General features: G+C 37.0%; 1 protein-coding gene across 3 annotated transcripts in view; it reads right to left on the bottom strand.

Moving 5' to 3' along the window:
• Window positions 1-1,247: 1,247 nt before the first annotated feature.
• The window catches only part of DROSHA (drosha ribonuclease III), a 67,511-nt gene continuing 46,028 nt past the window's right edge, over window positions 1,248-22,730 (bottom strand). For 2 of the 3 annotated variants that reach the window (XM_042869779.1, XM_042869781.1), the window contains 11 exons: window positions 20,655-20,757; window positions 18,173-18,243; window positions 17,073-17,117; window positions 13,851-14,008; window positions 12,893-12,998; window positions 9,506-9,647; window positions 8,450-8,532; window positions 8,229-8,332; window positions 6,110-6,202; window positions 5,252-5,298; window positions 1,248-1,789 (listed from right to left, as the gene is read on the bottom strand). In XM_042869779.1, the coding sequence (XP_042725713.1) occupies window positions 1,659-1,789; window positions 5,252-5,298; window positions 6,110-6,202; window positions 8,229-8,332; window positions 8,450-8,532; window positions 9,506-9,647; window positions 12,893-12,998; window positions 13,851-14,008; window positions 17,073-17,117; window positions 18,173-18,243; window positions 20,655-20,757 (1,083 nt within the window). In that variant the 3' untranslated portion in view covers window positions 1,248-1,658. The other variant, XM_042869782.1, reaches the window with a different exon arrangement.

Below are 22,730 nucleotides of genomic sequence, written 5' to 3'. Positions count from 1 at the left end.
GTCAAGTTTTAGAAACACTTAAGCACATGTCACGTTGCATGTGTGCAAAAAATTATGCTCACAAAAAAAAAGCACACTGATTAGCTCAGAAGTGAAACTTTTGGAAGACATTTGAATAGTCTGATCTTTGTCCCCTTCAATAAAGTGCTTCCAGTAATCCCTGTCACACACCTACAGAAAGGTGCTTCAGACAAATGAAGAATTAGCACTGAAAACCAGTGCTAAAAAACATTGCTCAGAGTAACATGGCGATTTGGGCAAAGGGTTTTTGTTTTTTTTTCAGAACCCCTGCATGAATCCTCTGGGGCACATTCACGTATCCATAGTCAAGAATCTGCCAGGTTACTTTATCAAATACATTTGTTATTCACACTAGGTAAGGTGAATAAGTGGATTGTCAAAAAAAAAAAAAAAAAAAAAAAAAAAGATCTGAAGAAGGTTGAAAACGCAGAGCTCAAATTTAATCTTTTTTCTTTTTTTTTTTCTTTTTCTTTTTTTTCTCCCTTGAAAGGAAGATGCAGAGATGACTTGACTACACAACAGGTACTAGATGACACTTTTAGCTCACAAATCAGCAGAACAGAAATGAATGGTGTGAAGCAAGCAAGTTAAAAATAGAAATACAAACATCCACAATGAAGGCAATATTTGGTTGGAAAAGCATCAGTAGCCATAGTAGCTGTTTCATTATTTGGAACCCTGCAAAGGTTTCCTTAAAAAAAAAAAAAAAAAAAAAAAAAAAAGTATCTTACACAAGCCTCCGACTTCAAAACTGAGAAATTGGATGACATAAAGGCAAGTCAGCAGACTTGGTTGTTTTGCTCTTAAAACCACCTACAAACTACATTTCTGGAACAAATTCTGCCCTACTCTTAGAAATGAAATTGACCAAGCAGTAAGATGAGAACAAAAATAATCTTGCAAATGTAAATTATGTATATTCTCTACAAAAACAAACAAACAAACCTGGTATTCTTTTGTTTCAAAGATTACCCTGCTTTCTTCTCCGCCCCCCCTCCCTCCCCAGACTTTCACAATATTGATTTAAAAGAACACCTTCCACATATCTATGCCACTGCGAAGGTGTGGAATGGTCAGTTCAAAATGTTTAAAACATAAGCAAACATCTCTTTGGCCTAGATTACTGTACCAGTCTATGTAAAAGGACCAAAAGTTTACAGTTGTGGTTTAGAAGAGTCTAAAATTGCATTTAGCTTCAAAAGTGGAGTTGGGTACATACTTGCTGTATGCCATCCCTTTTCCTTCCTCCACAATTAACTTCATGCAATAATTGACAAAACAATGCAACACAGGAGACTTGCTAAACAGCATCTTCTCCTAAAGACTTTTGAAATTAATACTTTATTATTTCATACAAGATAGCAAAAAGAATAAAAATAATCCCACAACTTTTCATAAAAATTAAAATTTAAAAACAAATCTTATCAGAAGAAAAAAAAGAAAAAACTACCACCTGATACTTAAAACCAAACTAAAGAAATACTATATACACACTTCAAAGTAGAGATTATGATTTTCTATTTGATATCAACAGTCGCTCCTCATTCATCATCTGCAAAAAAACTAGGTTAGGTCTCCATAGGCCACAGTCAGAGTTATTAGGTAAGTAAATATGCCACTGCTTCCGTGCCCTCCTTTTATTTCCTTGCTTCTTCGGTCTCATCCGTTTCTCTCTCTTGATGCTCTCTTTCCCACCTCATTTCTTTCAACTCTTGTCTGTATTTCCGTTCAATGAACCGTTTCTGATGGGCCATCTGGGGAAAGTTATCTGACACGAGAAAAAATATTTTACATTAATAAACAAACTGATAACACAGGGAAAATTTTTTTTTTTTTTTTTTTTAAGCTTTCATGAGATCAAGGTGGGATGAATAATATTATTACAATTTTTACTCATTTCTAATAATCCATAGAAACAAAAGGCTGTCATAAGACTGGTTTCTTTATGATTTCCACATTTCTCCTGCAACAAAACACTGACAAATCTAATACTTCCAGAAAAACAAAATATAAAACTCTAGTCTAGCAACATGGCCAGGTGTTGCTTAGATTTTACATTCAGTTCCCTTAGCAACAGGTGGTCAATTTTGAAATATGAATGCGATTCTACTGTCAAGGCTGCAAGCTTTTTTTGCCTTGTTCTCACTCCAAAAAGTATAAACCACTGTTTCAAAGTATTGCACAGGCGTTCCTTTTATTATTACTTTAGACCAGGAGGAATCCACTAGATGCCCCACATTATGGCAAAGCTCCTAATGGAAAAGTAATAGTGTAGCAGAATAGATTGCAGTAAAATCCATTCTTGAAAAAGTTAGTGTTTAGCTATGTGCCAGTACACAGGCTTAGTGCAGTCTAGGGGCATAGATGGGTGAAGACTGGCTAAAACAGATTAGACACAGCTAAGGTGATGGAGAGATAGCTAGGGAGGAAGATACTTCTGATTTCAGACATTTGAAACCTTGCTGATACACAGGTACATGAGTAAAACAAAGTCTGTAAAATTAGCTTATGTGATTGATCAGAACTGCTCTCCATTTAGTGCACGCCTGGCAGAAAATGGCATCACATGGGTGATGACATTCATCAGTATCTGTTCTGCAGAGTAGTGCTTAGACCTCTATCTCCAGCCAGCCTGAAAGCAAGAGGTGGAAACTTGTGATTGGCAGCAAGTCCTGCCAGGGGCATACAGCAGCTGAGCTCTGGGATCAGTGCTGGCTCCCGTGTCTGAGATAAACGCAACAGGCTGCTGCACTGACCTTTAAAGCCATAACCAAGTCTGGGAAATGTCTTGGCAAACGTCTTCCTCACTAGCTAGAGAACACTAAAGAATTTAGCTGAGGCTGCTCAGGGAGAAGTGCCTAGGCACCAAGAAAGATCTAGGTTCTGGGTGGGCTTTTCCCCAGGAGAGTCTCCCTCTTCTTTCTGAGTCCCAGGCAGCACTGTTTTTTTTTTCAAAGCGAGAACACAGTGCAGAAGCCATCTAATTTGCAGTTTGTGGTATAGCAGAATGACTTTCTACTACTGCATTTTACTGGCTGGTGAAATGGGTTGTTTTTTTGTAGTTTTTTTTTTTTTTTTAAATAATACTACAGGAATACAAAGTTTACTCATCAGTTATTCACAACTTGGGTATAGGAGGGTATATTTATTTAAAATATAAAACCACCTAAACAAAAGTAAATTGTTTTTAAATTGTTGTATTTAAAACTTCAGTACTTTGTTTAATGGAGTTCTGGGAGATTGTGTTGCTCATATGCACCATAAAACAGAAATTGCATTTTCAGTGCTGTGCCTGTAATGTGATTCTTTAAGAACCTGCAGAATTCAGCTTGGTAGCAACCTGTTTCATTTATAACCCATTTATAATGTAGAGAAATAAATTTATGTAATAAACATATCACAACTATCAGACATACGAGCACTGCTCCAAAAGTAATGCCTCCTATTTTATTTTGTTGGCCCATGAGGTCAGAAGCAGATGTTGATGATATGGCAGTAGAAGTTGAACCTTCCCACCACTATTCCGTTACATGCTGTTGCCATGTGATAGATGGCAGCAGAGGGGCAGTTAGGCAGAATACCATTTGACATGGAAGTGCATACGAAGCAATGGTGCATTACTGATTTCTCCCATGAAGAAACAATGCCACCCACTGACATTCACTGAAGCTTGAAAGAAATTTATGATGACCAAACAGTAGATTGAGCACAGTGAGGCAGTGGGTGGTGTGTTTCAGTAGTGGCGACAGCGAATCACCTCCACTGATGTTTAAGAGCATGGCATGCAGGCTCTTGTTCATTGCTGGCAAAAATGTATAGCTGACGGTGGTAAGTGGCTCAAAAATAGTGTTTTGTAGCTGAGAATTTGCTCTATCAAATAGTGTTGTTCTGATCTTTGTAGTTTCCATGGAAATAAGTAGGAGGCATTAACTTCAGAGCAACCCATGTATAAACAAGTACACAAAAATGAAGTTTACTTGAAATAAACTACATATATATTCCTTAAAACAAAACAAAAAACCTGAAACCTCTCCATAAATCTTCATACCAGAAAAGGTGTCTGTAAGGCCTATGGAGTCTCTGTCTCTTAAAGAGACTCAAGATTTGACTGTACAAGGACCTGAGAAATATGATCAAACTTCAAAGTAGAGCTTGCTGTGAGGGATAGATGGAATAGAGTCCTCAAGAAGTCCCCTCTATCTAGATTATTCTATGTACCCAAACAGAAACACACTTCAGAAAAGAGCAGTGAGAAGTCTTACACTAAAATAGGGGATGAAGTTCACAGCTCTTTGAGAGGCAACACTCACAAGACAAAACAAAAAAAACTTCAGGGAGATTCTGCAGTTATTTGCTGGAGAAGTTGTGTTTTCTACTTGTCAAATTTACTGGTGGTGAGATGTCTATGCCTAGCAGGTGAATATGAAAGTCTGAAATCCCTGGAATGACAGGGATTCACTGTCTCCTGAAAATTTAAGTCCTGCAATTTCCATATGCAGACATACTAGATTTAAAAACCTCTGGCATTTGAGAAACTGCAGATATTTCAATCAATCATAAAAATGAACCTTTAGCCTTTCTATATAGAGAGCTTCTTTTGCTGCACAGAACATGTCATCTATTTGTTTGCAACACCTGCACACCTGGCATTTTAACTCAAGTGACTGGTTTTCATCTAAAATGTCTGCATGTGCTCACTTCTTTCACTTCAGATTTCATTGCAACTGCTCGCATGCTGGCATTCCTTTGCACGATTTTGAAAGATGCAGGCAAGGATCACTGTACCTTCACTGTACCTAGCTGATATAAGCTGTTGTTAACAGAAAAGTATCAACTTACATTGGATGGGGACCAGCCTGTTGGATTTTAACCTATCTTCTGTAAAACGTATGATCAAATTGGCAACTTAAAATTAATTTTCCTCCTCTTCTGAATTACATCATGAGATAGACAGCCTTACTGTGAGACTTACAAGGTTTATCCCACTGCATTTTTAAGGATGAAATAAAATCTAAATACATTTGCTGTAACATATCAACTCTCTTTAAAATGATGAATGATACCTGTAAGTTTTTATAAAATTGCTTACAAGTAGTAATAAGAAAATCTGTTACTCAGAAGCTGAAAGTATTCAGTACATTCTGTGTTTGATTTTGCTCCCACATAAAACCTGCACCTCACACTGAAGTCCGAACTAAAAGCAATTTTGTTTGTTGCTCAAATATCTTACATTTTTCAAGTGCATCCATTGCAGCTCCCATTTCTGCTTGTTGGATACTGTGAAAGCCAAACAAAAACATGTTAAATATGATTTAACTTGTACAGAATAAACTGAAGTATCCATTTAATAAAGTTATTACAAGACAGAGTTTTATTACAAAACTCTTTGGATAACCCTTAGCCAGAAATTTCCAGAGTATCCATCACCCCTTCTATAATTATGAGAGCAATAGCACTACAGCTCCAATAGAACATTTTATAACTTAGATCAATAACGTTAACAAAATATTCTACTTTATCCTTTGTTGAAGCTTTTGAGCTGTGAGGAAAAAAGGAACAAAATCAGAGGTATGAAGTCTTGAAAGACAAAGATATTTTTATAAACACTACCAGTTTTGGTAGCACAAAATAAGATGATGTATTTTGTGTGTGCGTGGTTGAAAACTTTGCAATTTTAGAAGTCTTTCCAAAATTCCTAGATGTGATAACACCTGATGAAAATTAAGAATCTCGCACCCCAACTTTGCCAGCCTAAGCTGAAAAATAATCTAGCAGTAAGGCCAAAGACAAAGTTGTTATTTCCAGCACTCTGTTCTGCAGTTTCAACTCTGAGAGTCACAAATAGGAGATTACTGCTGGCCATCTTGTTCTTAAGTTCACCAGAAAATGAAGTTTAAGATCCAGAAGTATATAAACACTGAGCTCTTCAGGTATTCCTGAGGCAGAAACTCTGACCAGAGGAATGCCCCATAGCGTTAATCTCCAAGGCTGATCAGATTATTCCCTATCTTCATCACGGTGGGTCGTTTTGGACGCTGTCACAGTCAGACAAACTTTAACAACACAGGACTAATTTTTTCCACTATACCTTGGGCCTTTACCACATCCTATTCTTTCCCCTTTGAAATAAACAGCTACTGTGTACGTTCTGGCATGAGATGGTCCCACTGTCTGTAGAGTCCTGAAATGAGAGACATGATTTATTCAGGCAGGAAGTATTAAAAAGCAGAATCTGTCAGTGGCACATACATCACCAAGCTTTCAGTCCGGTAAATACATTTAGTGGAACTAATGCATAGCAAGGAGCAAGAGTTGAAGGATGTCTTTATAAACTACATTAACCCACAGATCACCCATATGGTGCGTGTGCAACAAAGAGAAGTAATTTATATAAAATGCATCTCATTCATATCGAATGTACTTATTCTTCAATGTTTAGTCAGGAGCACTCCGTGAAAACAAAACTTTCACTTGTAGGAAAAAATGCATAGTATGCACGAAGTGCTGAAACACTGAATACACTTGGAATAAAATCACTTAAATTACATGAATCTGTGCAATTGCAAATAAACACACCAATATGATTGTGCACTCTATAATTTTAATCACAGAGAGTTGTTCATCTAGCAAAGACTTCATACAGGACAAGGCACCTCACTACACCATGAATTGTCACAGTATTTTTCCATCAGCTTTGTAAAGTTTGAGTTTCTGCCACAAAACAAACTTTCCTTTTGAACTAGGAACGTCTAGGACATGCATCAACAACCACCTACAGGGGAAAAAGATAATTCCCTAGACATGCAATGAATTTGCTTCTTCGGCTGTCTCTTCCTTCTGTCCCAAATCTCTCCCTGCTGTCAGCTTGAGTTCTGTCCATTACCTTGTTTCTTTTTGGAAGAAGCAACAATTTCACATCAATTTTTTAAGCATCTAACTATAGTGCTCTGTGTGCTGTGTAACAATAAGCACGAGCAAATAAAAGTCACCCCAGTGTGGCTGACTGGGGTGCAGCACTAAGTGCAGCAAAACACATAACCACAAGAAAAAGAATTTAACAAGATAATAGGAAGATAACAGCATATTACTAGCTCTAAGCTGTAAGACAGAAATCAATTTATTGCCATAGCAAAAACAAAACAAACATTTGGTACTTGATACTCAGTGGGTTTTACAAGAATCAGGAATCACATCTTTCGTATTCATTTCCCTCACTCAAGATGAAGGCGTAAGCCCTCACACCGTGACACTGAGAAGTGATGCTTGCAAAGCATCAGTTACAGTGTTGAAACGATCATGTGTCTGAAGAGTATTGTTTCTCACTAACCGAATTGCTACAATTCATTGAGAACTTTTCTTCAGTAAATGTGACAAATGCACTCAGACTTTCACTCTTCATGTATTTTTGATCAAATAATCCCAACAGCAAAAAATCTTGAACTTTCTTAGCCTTTAACTCTTCTTTTGGAGATTAATACTGCACACATTCCTACATAATTGAGTAGATGTGAACAAAGCATGCAATTCTTAAATTTTATTATTGCCACTAAAGCAGCTATTATCTATTTTAAGACTGAAAGAGAAGGGAAATCCATCTAATCCAGATTTAGGTATCTAACTGAGGTGTCCTAGCTAAAATTCATTGCCCTGAGCTCTTCTGTTACTATACAGGAAGACAGATACAGGGTAAATTGCACACCAAAAATATCCAGGATCATTACTGCCCTTCAAATGCATCTGACTCTGTGGCCCACAAGCAGAATATGTAACGAAACATTTGTTGTGCTTCTGCAGGGATGCAGAGAAACTTCATACTATTACTGTCAAGATACCTCCATCCCATTTGTCTTCATATCCAAATAGCCACTGTTGTAATCATTCCATATAAAATATTCCAATTCCTTACACTGAAGAAATAAAAAATAAAGAATTATGCCAGTGAAATAATTCTATCTGTCCATCACACAAAACCTTTTCCCCTGAGCCTGTAAAAGTTACAATCACTTGCTAATTCTGTCATGGTTTAGGTCATCTAAAGCTTGGAAAACAATAGTTCAACATTTTCTATCTTCAGACAGAGACTGGAGGGCTTGGATAACTACAGTAAAACTAAGCTTTGGGAAAAACATAGGATAATTGATATCACCTTCCTCCTTATAAAATAAAGATTGATAAGGAGTTGGTATCTGTGAGACACTGGCTCTTACTTGTAAAGAGGAATATCTGGTTCCTTTCCTTCTGTCCTGAGAGTCAAGCAGCACTGCTGAAGCTGAGATTTAGGGTCATTCCAATCTTGATTTAAAATGAATTCCTATAAGAAGTTCACAAAAAATGTTTTTGCAGTTGAGAGAATGTGATAGGAGTCCAAAATATGATAACGTGTTAAAACACAGTAGTGACAGCCAAGTAAGAAACTGACTGGTCTTACCTTTAGTCGTGGAAAAAAACATACATTCATGAAAGTGTGAACATATTCCAAATCTTTATCAATGTACAGGGCAGCAATAAAGGCTGGGGAGAAGGAGAAAAAAAAATAGGCACTGTCATTCATCCAAGGAGAATGTTAATGGCTTGCACTTTTAGAAAAGAGCATCTCTCTCAGTACTCTAAAGCCACATTCAATTATGTTTCACAGCAGCAATCTGATGAGGGGATTATTATCTTGCATACACAGGAAAAAACAAAGTTGACCAAGAGATTAAATGACTTACTCAAATCCACTCAGTCACTTAAGGAGTTAGAAACAACACTCAGCTCCTAATCTCACATTTTAACCAGCAGACCTTGGCTACTTACTAATAAATCACTACTAGGTACCATAAAAGAAGTTTCAGATATAAATCACTACTGTTTGTGCGCAATTTCCATTTGCTAAGAGGATTTGGAAAAAGCCAAGGAGCTTGAATGGCTCACAAAATATATCAAAACACACAAAATACAGATTAACTTTCTTTGCACGATATCTATCACTATTTCCACTTTGTCTGGAAATAACTTAGCACACACTTTCATAAATGGAGCATTTAATTTCCACATAGCTTTCCTTCTAAGAGAACAATCTTGTAAAATGCAGTTAAATAAACCACAGAAATACTCACAGCTGATGGCATTACTTTATCTTCTAATAGTGACAAGAACCTATCACAAACACTGAAACTACTGTTAAAACAGCTTGACTCAATGGCAAGTTTTAACTTCTAAGACATTCTTCTGATCGAGGCAACGTTATCACCATGGTCATCACTTCTAAGTCTACAGTTTTATATCTGCAGTTACACTTCCCTCATATGCTCACATACAGACTTCACAAATTTAGGTTGATGTTTCAAAATTTGGTAAGCAGAGATATAGACAGAAGTGATTAGAAAATCTCAACGTTCCTTTTTAATAGTAATTTGTAAGTTTTCTGATGGCTTTCTTAAATAAGCCCTGAGGAAAAAAATAAAGTTACATAAGTGTGGTTATAAAAACCACACTGACTCACATTCCAAGAGATCAGCCAGAGTTTTAGTTCGAAGAGCTACGGGTCTTTTTGTCTTGTCATTAGTGATGGCAAACTCTTGCATTCCTAGCTCTTCTGCCACTTTGGCCTGTGTCCTGTTGTTCACCAAAGAGCTTCTCAACAACTGCAATAGAAAGAATTCCACCCAATGGTAACAATTAGCAATGCCAAAATACAAAAGGTAGCAAGACCTGGGGGAAATTATTCGTTTTTATTCTTGCTGCCTCTCACTTCCCAGTCTATTGTTACTTGTTTCAGCACATCCTAAATTATTTAGGTAGACACACAGAGACACACACACTTCTCCACATCCACATCCTCATTCTTTCTACTGCTGATTTTTCCCTTATGCTTCACTTCTCGTCAGATTTTAATTCTTTCTATCTCAAAACGCATGCCTTCTACAGACAAGTCTTATATTTAAAATGCTGGTTTGGGAGTTTCTTTGCATTCACATATCATCTCTTCATCAGTTCTATACTTTCTGCATTTTTCTACTGTAAATAGTACACAAAGTTGTATAAACTTTATTCCACACAAAGTATAAACACACACCATTCTAGAGGCTATAGCACAGTCCCAAGCATCCACCAAATAAGAAATGGGCAGTAATTAAACACACATCGAAGGAAAACTGTTTAGTTTCAGAACCAGCAGATGAGAAAGATGCTCCATTCATCTGGGCAGAGAAGAAAATGCTTATCTGGATAGCCCATTTGCACTATTACACTGTTCTACTCAAGGCAGCATAGCTGAACTAATGCATCCTCGATGTAGATCAGGCTCTAACATTTTCAGTGTGTGACAATGCCCAGGATATCTGATTCTCTAGCAGCCTCTGAAGTGCTTACCTCTGACTTTAGGCAGATTGCTTAAATAAACAGAAATCTGTCAAAGATAAAATCTCAGATAGCTGAAAGGAGAATTTTTGACTTTCAGGTTTCCATTCAATTTTCTGAATGCCTAATAAAGATGAGTTTTTTCTTTTTTTTCTTTTTCTTTTTTTTAATTAGATAGTGTTGTTTAAAAAATAGGGGATATTCTGAGAAGCACACCTCTCCTTTCCACCACTTATATATAATTTAGAGTCCTGGAGCTGCATACGACATTTTTACCTCTTTGTCTTCCATGTCACATTTGCACAGCTTATTAGATCCAAGTTATATTCTACCTGGCTCCAGAATGTCAACTGAGCTTATGAAAATAAAGATTTATTCACTACACTTGATACTTCATCTCTGACAACAGATAAATAAAGAACAGTATGTTCATAATTTGTTTGGCAATGATGTATGAAGCAGATACTCACAACCTGATCTTCATAAACTAGGCAGACTGCAGAAAGGATTAACATCATTCTTCCTAACCTGTGCCTAAAACTCATCTTCTGTTTGTTCCTTTCCAAAATCATTCCTTTTCACATCCTTAAGACATACAATCAATATTCCTCCCAACCAAATCCTAACTACACTATACAACCTATGAGAAAGAAGTGCACCAAAAATCAAGTGACAATTATTGGTTCCATGCAATGAGAGAATCACGATTTCTTTTGCTGCATTCACAGAATATTTACTTCAACACGACCCAAACCCATGCTTAGTACTATCATAAAATAACCACATACACATTACACAGAGAATTAGAGATTACAAGAGCCAGTTGCACTACCACCCATGTGCTGTGACTGCAGCACAGTGCTGAAGTAGCTTCTAATACTCAACAGATTTTTTTCTTTTTAAAGATCATTTAGCTGTCTCAAAATACACATGTAAGATTACAATCCCCTTTTTCTTATATACAATTAACTTCGATTTTTCATCACAAGTTATCACTGCACATCAGAAAGACACTGCATAGCCAGTCAAGCAGTATCTTCCCATCCTTTACTGACACTGTTTCCTACACTACATCCATCTGATGTTTCATTACTTCAAATCTCTCCAGGAGGAAGGAACCTCATGTTTGCTGTTTCTCTTCAGGTCCCACATAATTCGTGTGCTCTTACTTCACAAGCCTCACTTCATTTGTCCTCACACTTAAAAGACTTTCAAAAGACTATTTTCTTTTCTACTGTAAGAATCCACAAAATTAAATTTCTGTTCTAGGCACTGCCTACCTCTCTGTACTGTTATGTACTTTCAGCATTCATTCTACTCTTTGTAGTTTCCCCTAAATCTTGGGCAATGTACAGCTTGTTCTACTTGCCAATTCACTTATCATTAAATTAAGCAACACAGAGACATTCTGATTGCTGTTCGAGTATTTACTCCCATTAACAGCAACACTATGTCCTTCCTGCCAAGCAATTCTTGAAAGATTTATCTTACTATAACAACACTGATGCCTACGTTCTTAAAAGTCACCTACAAAGGAAAAAAAAAAACAGAAAATCTGGATTTCTGCCTTATGTTTTTGTTTCGTCTGTGAAAAATTAATGACAAGCCTCTTTCCCTTTTAATTTTTACATCAAAAGATCAGGCTTAATCAAATGCTTCTCCGAAACAGTGCAGAACAATTCATACAAATGTAAATGAAAGTTAAGAAATGGTAAGGAAAAATGAAAATGAGAGCACATACACTTTCTGTTTCTTGAAAACAGCTAAGCAGTGTTTTCTTCAAAAATACACTGTCAGAGATTTAGCATTACCATCTCTTTCTTGACTTCAGAAAACCACTTACGCTAGCAAAGACAGCTAAAATGTTACTCCCTAATTTTGAGTAGAGAACTTGACTTATATCCACAATACATGCATCAATAAGAAAAATTTAGAAAGACTAAGGAGAGCATCATCTTCTCATAGTACTTAACATGAGCTGCAGTATTAAAGGATTCAGTTAACCAGGAGAAAAAGCAACCTATCTTACAACCCTATATTTACAGTAGTGTATATTATTGTAACACTAAAACCAAATTCCAAAGTTACTATGGGGGATACAGATTAAAAGCAATAGGTAGAACATAGTAAAACAGATAGTAAGAATTTCTTGTCTGGAAAGGTAACCCTGCTACCTTGTTACAGGTTCAATGGAAAATGAAAAAAATTCTGTTCATAACGTGTGTATTTAAATAAATGGTTTTAAACATGTCTTTAAATACAACCTAGTCATATTTCTCAATTTTATAACTGACATCTTTAAAATTATTGATTCCACAGACAACAGAAATTATTGCGCTGAGCTCATAAATCACCATTTCCTACTCACTGCACAACTCGCGACTTAAAATTAACCAAGTTTTATTAAGAACAGTGGTTGCTGGGGCTTCTTTTATTAATCAAATCTAGAATAATTCACTTGCCACTTCCATAATTTCAGACTCCATCCCACACTTGCTTTCCCGGAGAGCATGATTGATGGCAGTCTCACCGTTAAGTGCCCTTCATGATGATCGGGGAAATGTATGAATAAGTACTCTGTGGCTACCAACTGCATTATGGAGTCACCCAGGAATTCCATCCTCTGATTGTGGCCTCTGAAAAATGAGACATCAATGCAGCAAAATCAATAAGTACTCAGGGAGGAAAAAACAAAAGCAGCATGCATATACAAATTAAAATAAAGAAAAATCTGAAAGCGAGCCTTACTTATTTTTAAACACGTTTAAGACAAATTTCCAGTGTTAACGCTGATGAGATGCAAACACAACAGAAACTGCTGTTACACTGACTTTGAGTTGGACAGCAAATCAGGGTAGCTATAGATAAACACAGTTATTAGATTACAGTCTACGACAGCCACTGACATCAGGTTTGTGATGGGATGAAGTCTCTAAGTGTAACTTCTTATAAATAAGCAAATCAATGCATGCAAATGCAATGCAACTAATGCAATGACTTCAGTAGAGAAAAAGGGTCTGTGTCTTCACAAGAAAAAGAAGGATCAGCATTTAAACCCATGTGAGAGCTTGGACTAGGTATCTGCTGGTACGACTGTTTTCTTTACAACAGGGTATAGCAGCTCTAGTCTCAGACACTCAAAGCCTGCTGCACATTATGAGCTGTACACACAATATAACAAAGGGCTGTAGTTGTCCCAAAAAGCATGACTTTACTTTTTGCCTCTGACCAAGTGTAACTTCAAGCATGTTCTGATACAGTGTCAGGAATAATGTCCCAAAGTCAACAGTCCAGGAAGCTCAGAAGACACATCAGGATTGTTCTCTTAACACCCTTAGAATTCCCAAATTTTCCACTACTGATTATTATCAGAGACAGGATACTGAGCCACAGAAAGCTGGTGAACATTTCTATTCTTTCTCTTCTGGAGAACAGACAGATCACCTAGAGTTTGTCAAGCTCTAAGAGGGCCCTTGCCACATACTCACAGAGTCAGGTGGTTAAAGCCTACTGTCCTCAGAGTGAATGCACGAGCTAGAAGTCGAACATGAGTAAAGATGACTCCAATTGCCTCCTCAAACTCTGTAAGCTTTTGAAGAACTGGCGAGGTCTCAATGAGTTGCCTGTCAGTATTAGACTCCTGCAGCTGTAAATAAGATGAAAAGCAAGTAATGACAAACTGGTACTTCAAGATATTTCAAAGTATTTCAAGAATTTTTCAAAAGAAAAACAAATCTTCTGTAAAACAAGGTCAAAGAACACAGTGAACAACACATTTTCTCAGTTATAGCTTAACTGAGAAAATCCAGTTTTCTCTGGGTTACTATCATTCATAATTAGCACTAAAAGAAATTGCGAAGTCTGATGAACTTGCTTGAGATTTTTTTGCTTGCTGATTTTGACATTTGTTGTGTGCGTTTTTTTTTTAAAGCAACACTTGAGGTATTTATAAGATATTGCTTATATAGTCTTACCTCATAGTGTGACAATGAAGCAAGACAAGAAAAAACAAATCTCTCTCTCTCACTTCAGTATTAAAAATAAAGTATATAAAAATCACAAAAACAAGAAAATTAAAATGATCACTTTAGGTCACTAAGTGTTCTTATCGTTTTCTTGTCTGATGTCCCTGATGTGTGACATTGTTAAATAACTTCCTGGGACTGGTAAGTTACTTAGGCATTTCCTCCAGCCACCCTAGGCATTTGTCTTGAATACCAATGCCTTAAAGGAGAAGGCACTCTGATGAGGATGCTTGTAATAAGTGTGCAAGCATATTAAGGGCTTTCCTGATAACTATCTAATTCTCCAACTATCAGCTGCAAAGGACTGCCAAGTTTTATGTTAAGCATACTTAGTGATCTACAGTAGTTTGTGAAAATCTCTTTCACAAGCTTGATCATTGCCACATGAAAGCTTTTGGCATTCCCAGAAATGTTCAGCAACATGTTCCAGATCCACTACTTTTTCCTAAAAAACCAGCTTACTCAATTTTGAACTACTGCTGCCTGTACTGAAGCAGGCAGTGAGCAAATGGCTAACTGCTCATCTACTCATGTTTTGGAGATGTCTCTTCCAGGCCCTCCCTTCCCATCATATCTTTCCCCAGCTTGAAGATCACAATCTTAACTTGCTTTTTTCAAAGAGAAGATCATCCATACCTTTGATCCTTTTTAGGATACCTTTGCTGCCTCACTAGTTCTTTCTTCCCAGCATCTTTTATGTTTTACATTTCCACTACAGTCTTTTCTCAAAATGTGAAGCAGAACACCTGATAATATCCAAGTGTACACAAGCCACACTGTTATCACCACTTCTTTGAAGTGGTGTTAGGTTTTTTTTGGTCTGTTCTCTGTTCCTTTTGAATTAATTGATAACATTCAGTTTGCTTTTTTATTTAAACACCACTGAACTTCTACTCTGTTTTTCATAGGCTACGCAGAATTTCATCCTCTTTTTCATAGAACAGCTACTGACTTTTGTATCCTGACTGTCAGGCTGCAATTCATCAGCCACACGACATCCCTGCTACCCTGAGTGATTTGGTACTGTTAACCAACTGCCACCTCACCACTCCTCCTTGTCCCTAAAGCGTGGATGGGAACTGCTTGTATTTCAACAAAGATACCTGGGGAAATCTGATGATGATCTCCATTCCTTGTATGATGTGGTCACTGTAATCCACCCGTTTCTTATGTTTCAGCCATTCCTTTAAATCTGCCTAACCAGTCAGTGACCAACTTACTATTTTGTTGTTGCTTCTGTTTTACTCATTATTTTCCTAATCATAGTTTCCATTAATTTGACTGCTTCATAAAGATAAGGTTACAGGCCTAAAGTCCTATATATCTCATCTGGAATTACTATTATTTAATTTGAATCTTATTTGCCATATTGTAATAGACACTTTAAGAATTTTTCAGGATAGCTCTATTCAAAGGCCAGCCTGAGGAGACTACATATCACTTCCCGACACATAGAGAACTAGGATGGCTTCTGGGACATGGAAGAAAATACGCTTTCATCATTCAGAAGGCAGGAGTAAGAAATGACAAGCTGCATATGCTATATCCAATCTCTAAAAAAGCATCTAAGCCTTCCTCATGAAAACTGAGGCAAAGAAGATAAAACAAAAAAACAAAGAAATTCAGAATAATAAAAGTTCTGTTGGGAACCGGTGTCACCATTTAGCATTGCTGGTGCTGTGTTCTTGGGAGTTTATCTTCTCACTAACACTCTTTTCTGTTTAGTTTTGTCTTATACCCAGCATAGAGTTGGTTTTAAAATGCTTCAGCAAGTGCACTGATTTGCTGCAAAAGATTTGTTACTACTAATCTAATCTATGTAACTATAGCAATAACCATATAGCTATATGCAATTCTTCAGATGAAGGACTCAAAGTGACCTGCTGAGGAGTGTAGTTACAAAAAATGTTTCAAAGGACTCAAACTGACTGCAAAAAACATCAGAGATTTGTTTGGATAAAAGAAACACTCTTAGATGTCTGTGTGATCCTGAAAACCTTACTGACTGGATCAAAATGTGAATACAGATATTCTGGTGGCACTCCTGCACGCTTGGAAAATGTGAAGATGGGGAGCCACAGTGCAGAGAGGTTCTGTGACTTGCTTTAGTTCTCATCCAGAATTCACTCAGTGGGCACAGAGCGAGAATGAGCCGTCCCAGCTTCTGGCCTTGTAAGCTAACTGCTTGAGCACTTCATAAATGCATGAAAGATACATCAGTTTTCAGATACCTTTGAAATTACAGGTATTAAAATCATAGAAACAATGAACAACAAAAAAAATCCAGCACTACACTCTTGAGACTTTTAAAGATTGTGCCCTCCTATTGCTAAAGTTTTGGTCTTAATTTCAGGTTAACAAGATATATACACAGACTGTTTTTGTACCCTTCCACCAGCTTGCAGAAGACGAACAGGCAGATGCCAAGATGTTACATCTCACTAGATTTATCATAAGAGAAGTGCAGTTATATATCAAACGTGAGCCAAGGAAAGGTGGATGATTAACCCAAAGAAAGGCAGAGATTGTTCCTTACCCAAAAAGATCACAAAGGCAAATACATACACTACTCTGGTCACTTTTTGGAAAATTTTCTGAGATGTCACTATGCTGAAAACCTATGGAGAAGAACCCCTGAAAATACAACAGAGCTATGAAATTTATTAAAGAAAGGAATACACTTACTTGCAGTGGGTGTAGTGGATAATTAAGCCATACATCCCGCAGGTCCTGCAAACATTGAGAGATGCCTTTAATGCTCAAGGGAGTCATTTAACAAATTCCACAGCACTAAATAAAATGTCATTACTTGAAATACTGAACTATTTCAGATGCTGACACTGCTTATTGCAAATTCAATAGTGCTGGCAAACTAATTTTTAAAATCGTGTATTTGCTGTTCAAACTGCCTGTAGTTCTCCCAATTAGCTTGTGTCAAAGTGGAGGAAGAATCCTTGAACCAAATAGAATGTGGTTAAAGGAAATAATAAAAAAAAAAAAAAGAAATAATTTTTCAGGCATCAGGTTTAACTTTATTTGCATTCTTTAGAAGCAAGGTTGATTTAACCTGAAGTGGGAATTAAAGAAGACAAAACCCTCTTCGCTCTTGTCTTTCATACAGGTTTCCTTCATTACTTGCTTCTAAGTGCCTGTAAACACTGAGTGACAGCAGGCTTCAAAATTTCAACTACAGTTTGTTATTTCAGATTTTCAAGATGGAAATGATGGTGTAATTAATCCCCTAATTACTGCCTCGTGTATTGTCCCAGCAGAATGTACAGGTTATTTCCCTTAGTCATTATATGGGGAAAATTCCATCTAAAAGTGACTGAAGACTAAATGTGCAAGAAAGAATCTGACTAACAGGGTGTTTAACCTATTCCAGAATACCTTTTTCAAAGATACACCTAAAACTATTGGGGATCGTATGATTCCCTTAACTTATGAAACAGAACAATTACTCAACATGTGCATCCTTTCTCCAAACTATGCTGTCCAAATGGATCCACAGCACCAAACACTCGTCAGAGCAGCACTGCATGGAAGCCTGCAGGTTTCCCACACCACACACCCTTCCCTCTCTAAGCCAACCAACACACAGCATCCCTGAGGGAACACCATGAATTTCTGTGCCTGAACCAATACAACTTGCTGTCATAAATATGCTATATTAAATTTAATTTCTAGGAATTAAATCCCAGCTGTCTTCTTCTTCATTTGTGATTCCCAGATAATTATTATTTTTTTTTTTAAATGAAAGCAGAGTCATAAAAATACATAAATACCTTGTCATTGAAGAGCAAACGTCCAAATAATTGTTTGGCTTCTTCAAGACTACCCTCCAGATAAACTGCTCCTACATAAGGAGATCAATATGTTAAAGTCCAATAACACACTTAGTACCTAGAAAATACTAACCACAAACATTTTGTAACAGCATGCTGTGGTAATAATCAAAACAGAATATCCAATTTTTTGAGAAATCTAAAACACATTAGACACCAGCATAAATCAATGGCTGTAAAACGCACAGAAAAAGCTGACACAGTTAAGTCTTTGAGAGAAAAAGATACATCCAAAGAGCAAAGTTTAAGCAAATTAGGCCAGAAGCAATCTATTTCTAGAAGTAGTCTGCACTTTTCCAGCTGTCTATACCATACGTGTAGACAGTGACAGGCATTAAATTCATTTCAATATGCAGCAAATAGTTTTTATTTGCTCTGCACTTTCAACGTTATATTCTACATATAAACATGTCAGGAGTATTCCAAAATTTCAGTGCCTCCCCAGTATCACAATACATTATCTGAAATGGAAACAGCATCTCTCACAATTTTTAGAGACTACTTGCAGATATAAATATTAACTGCATATTCAGTCCTTGCTATCCCTCCAGTGGCATGTTTATAACAAACTGTGTGACTTGCGCTAGCAAATAACGCCTTTTGTGTGTATCATATGCACTCTGTATCTGCACAGGAGCTTTTCAAATTTAGTAACAACTCTTGGTCCTCTGATTATATTTTACAGAAGGGCTTCGGAAAATCTCTACCTGGTCCTTGCAAGCACATCTGCTTAAAAGCAAAGGAAATACACAGCTATGTGAAGCACAGCAACAGAGTCACTGTTCTCACAAAGTGAGAACACTGCATTACTGTGCTTCCACCCCTTCCCTCCTTTTTAATGCTCTCAGTAGGTCAGCCACTTTCTTTAGACTCTGGAGCATGGCTGGGGAGTTTATAAGAGCGTCTCACCTAAGGCACTTTATGAAACCACTGAATTTCAAGCAGGCCCTAGACAGTCCACTTACATTTTTGCTTACAATTTTCATCACAAGGAAAAACTATCAGACTTCTAGAAGGGTTCTCAAGTAGGCGCTTCAAGCCCCACGTCCATTTTTACAGTCCTTTTGCAAGGTGGCCAGATTTTTGCTATGATCCTGACAAAAACTTACTGCTCAACCAGCTTCATGAACGATTTCATATTGGATGTTAAACAGCAAGCCTATCCTCTCACAGAATTCTCATAGAATCTCAATGCTTGTCCAATAGTCCTCTTTACCATGTCCCAAACAGACTGAAGGATATAAATGAAGCCAAAGATACGTATCTAGACCTCATTTTCTGTGTTTTTTTTTATTATGTTGTTTATTCTTCTTTCCATTTTTTATTTTTAAATTAAAGATCAAAGCACCCCACAGAAAGCAAAAGAGTTAAAACGACAACTCTCATTTCTTGATAAGATGAAATACAATTTGGCCCAAGGCAGAACACACAAAACTTGCCATCTAAGCCTGCTGTGATCTTTTTTTCAAAGCAGAACAAAAAGCTTTGAGAGCCTGGATAAAATGTAAAGACCTAGAACATAGTTAAGCCTTTACCATAGTTAGTATCATATACAGTACATCTGTACGAATATGAAAATAAATCATACTCATAGTCAAGTTTGACTTGTTTCATACAATCGAATGCATTTATTAAAAAAAGCTACTTAAAATAGAACTTGTGTGGACATAAGCAGATTTCTCCCTTTCTTTTTCCTGATTTCAGTAACTGTGTTCAGGCACCCCTGACTTCTCCCATGTAGATTTATCACAGACAGTCACTGATCAACATCCTCCTGACCAGCAGCAAATTTGACCCAATTCCCCTTCATCCTCAGCTAGTGGGTTTTAGTAGCTTAATAACATATTGCCATGCTTTTTTATTTGTAAGAAAAATGAAAAAACGGAAAGACAAAAAACCAAAACAATTACTGGACAAATGTCACGCTTAACCCACAGGTGATCAGGGCACAGTGGAAATGGTGGACTGCTGTATTCTGAAAGCAAACCACAGATTAAATGTCAGGGCTGAAGCAGGACTCCCTGCTTGCAGGTCTGTGCAAATACTAATGGAAGCAGTGAGATTCCATCCTGACAGGTGATGGTGGACAAACTGCTTCCTCCCAGAAAACTGCACATGCCAGTCCTCAGTGGTGCATGAGTGGTGGAGTCCTGCAGCGACAGGTGGAAATGCCACAACACAACACCATGAAATGAGTACATATTCTGTATGTGGGAAGCAGAACACTGAAGATGAGATTCTCCTATATAATACTGCACGTTCATAGTGTTACACACATAGTATATGCACAAGAAATGAGAAGAGATGACAAATTTAGGCTTTACTGTTACCTACTCTTACAAGCACTACTCAGGACAGACCTACATGCTATGCAGACATAACAAAACAGAGCTATTTGCATACACAGAAACATGTGCTTTACCTATTAGGGCTTCAAAGCAGTTGGCCATGGCATGGCGGAGATCCGATTCCCTGCAAAGGTCTGGACCGTGAGCATAAAGCATAAATCGATCTAGTTCCAGCTTCTGCAGAACATGTAAAAGAGTCAAATAGATGGTTATAAATACCCAAGAGTATAAGTGCTAGTCACTAGAGCTCAATTACAATGCTATTACATTTTTTTGGATTTTCTGGATTTGAGGGAACATTAAAGCTGTTCTCCATAGTTTCAGCTCAGACATAGACTTTAAAGATAAAATTAGAACACTTTGTTTACAAGAGGCAAACAGTGCAATATTGGGAGAAAGCCAGGAATTACCCAACCAAAGTTTCAAGGGAATCCAGAGCAAAGCATGTTACTAGTTAGATTTAGGAAGGAGTTCATAAGGAAGGCTAAGAGTGTGACAAAAAAAACATCTGATATCAGACGGATGTTAAAACATGCCATGTTTCTTGCTATTAGTTAGCCCCCGCAGGCTTTGCTTTCAGAAATGCCAAGGGGGCATTCAAGAGAACGGGACTTTATGCTCCTACAGGAAGAGGATGAGAGAATGGGAACTCTGGTAGATACAATCCAGTAAACATCTGACTTATTCCTTTATGAATTTCAACAGGTGGTAATACCAATAGCCTCTGGGCATTGAAAGGTGCAAAATGATATTTTAATCCACAGTGCCACCTAGCTTTCTTTTTCCCTTCAACTGAACATCATTAACATTCATGTTTCATAAGCCATAATTCTGCTTGCCAGTCAGAATCTTAGGTAGTAAGTAAGATACCTTATATAATATATGATAATTCTGCTATAGAAATGCAGGCCAGAGCTACTAGCTCCTCTTTCTGTATTCATCTTTTTGACACAAGCCCATTATTGAGATTTTTAAGGAGGAGAATCATGCATCTTGCAAAATTTGTATGAGAATAGGTACTTCTCAAATGGGTGCAAGTTGCTACTGATTGATTCCTCATTAACTTTGAACTTTGTCTTTCCAGAGCATATCTAAGAGGTAAAAGTGAACAAGCTAAGGTTTTGGGATGTGTAGTTTTAGACACACTTCAATTTGAAAAAAAGAAGTCTTCCATTTTCAGTGAGCAATTGCCTTTTCACTGCTCCTGAACAGAAGGAACCATTTACCACTTTACACAGTGCAGGAAGCACTTGCTACAGACAGCACCAAAGTGGAATATTAGCTTCTTTATAATGAATTTAAACTACTTAAAGACTATTTTCATTTGTTTGTATTAACTCTTTCCTCCAATATCCTAGCTCCAGTTTCAGAGATTGCATTCAGCATATTTTGCATGTTTTATCTGCTATTTCTGATTAAGACAAAGGGCTCAGATCATTTTTAACGTTTCTGCTACAACTTCCCTTAGAAGCTACAAAAATTTATCTTCTGACCTTCAATTAAAATAGCATTCCATAGACTTACGAGAACTTCAGGAGTTGAGAATGCTATTGAGGAAGTAAACGGAACACAACATGATACTCCTTGGGTTAAAGGGCAAGAAATCAAGGTCACATAAAATGCACATGAACGTACAGATTTTTCAAATACTTCCAGTTCTATCTAATACAGTTTAAAAAGATGTCACAAATTTTCAGAGGTAAACCATTTAGAATGACAAATACTGTGAACAGAGCTTGAAGAATATATGAACTCACTTGATGTTAGTTTTAAAAAATAAATTCAACTGTCAGACAGTTTAATACCATTTTTAAAAACAAAGCCCCAATTGAACTGTTTTTCAATCAATTCATGTCTATCTAAATCATTAAAGAAAGCTTTGGAGGAAAATGATTGTGTTCATTCCCTACTTTGCATTTCTCCTGAGGTTTCAGCAAAAAGGCATGATAGAAATCATGCAGTTTTTTTTGCCAAAATCTCAAGACTGTATAAGCTTGTTTAAATTATTATGTGAGTATGAACAGACAAGATTAAAAGAGACTTGAAAACCATCTGCAATACACAGCGGAGTAGTTTGGGGGGGAGGGGGGCGGGGCGGGAAGATGTGTGCACATATGCATAGAGTAATATATTATACCACTAAGCCTCAG

This window comes from Lagopus leucura, unplaced genomic scaffold, assembly GCF_019238085.1.
Source record: "Lagopus leucura isolate 7727_CA_CO unplaced genomic scaffold, USGS_WTPT01 Super-Scaffold_100002, whole genome shotgun sequence".
Lineage (NCBI taxonomy): Eukaryota > Metazoa > Chordata > Aves > Galliformes > Phasianidae > Lagopus > Lagopus leucura.
This window is presented reverse-complemented; position numbering and strand designations above follow the sequence as displayed.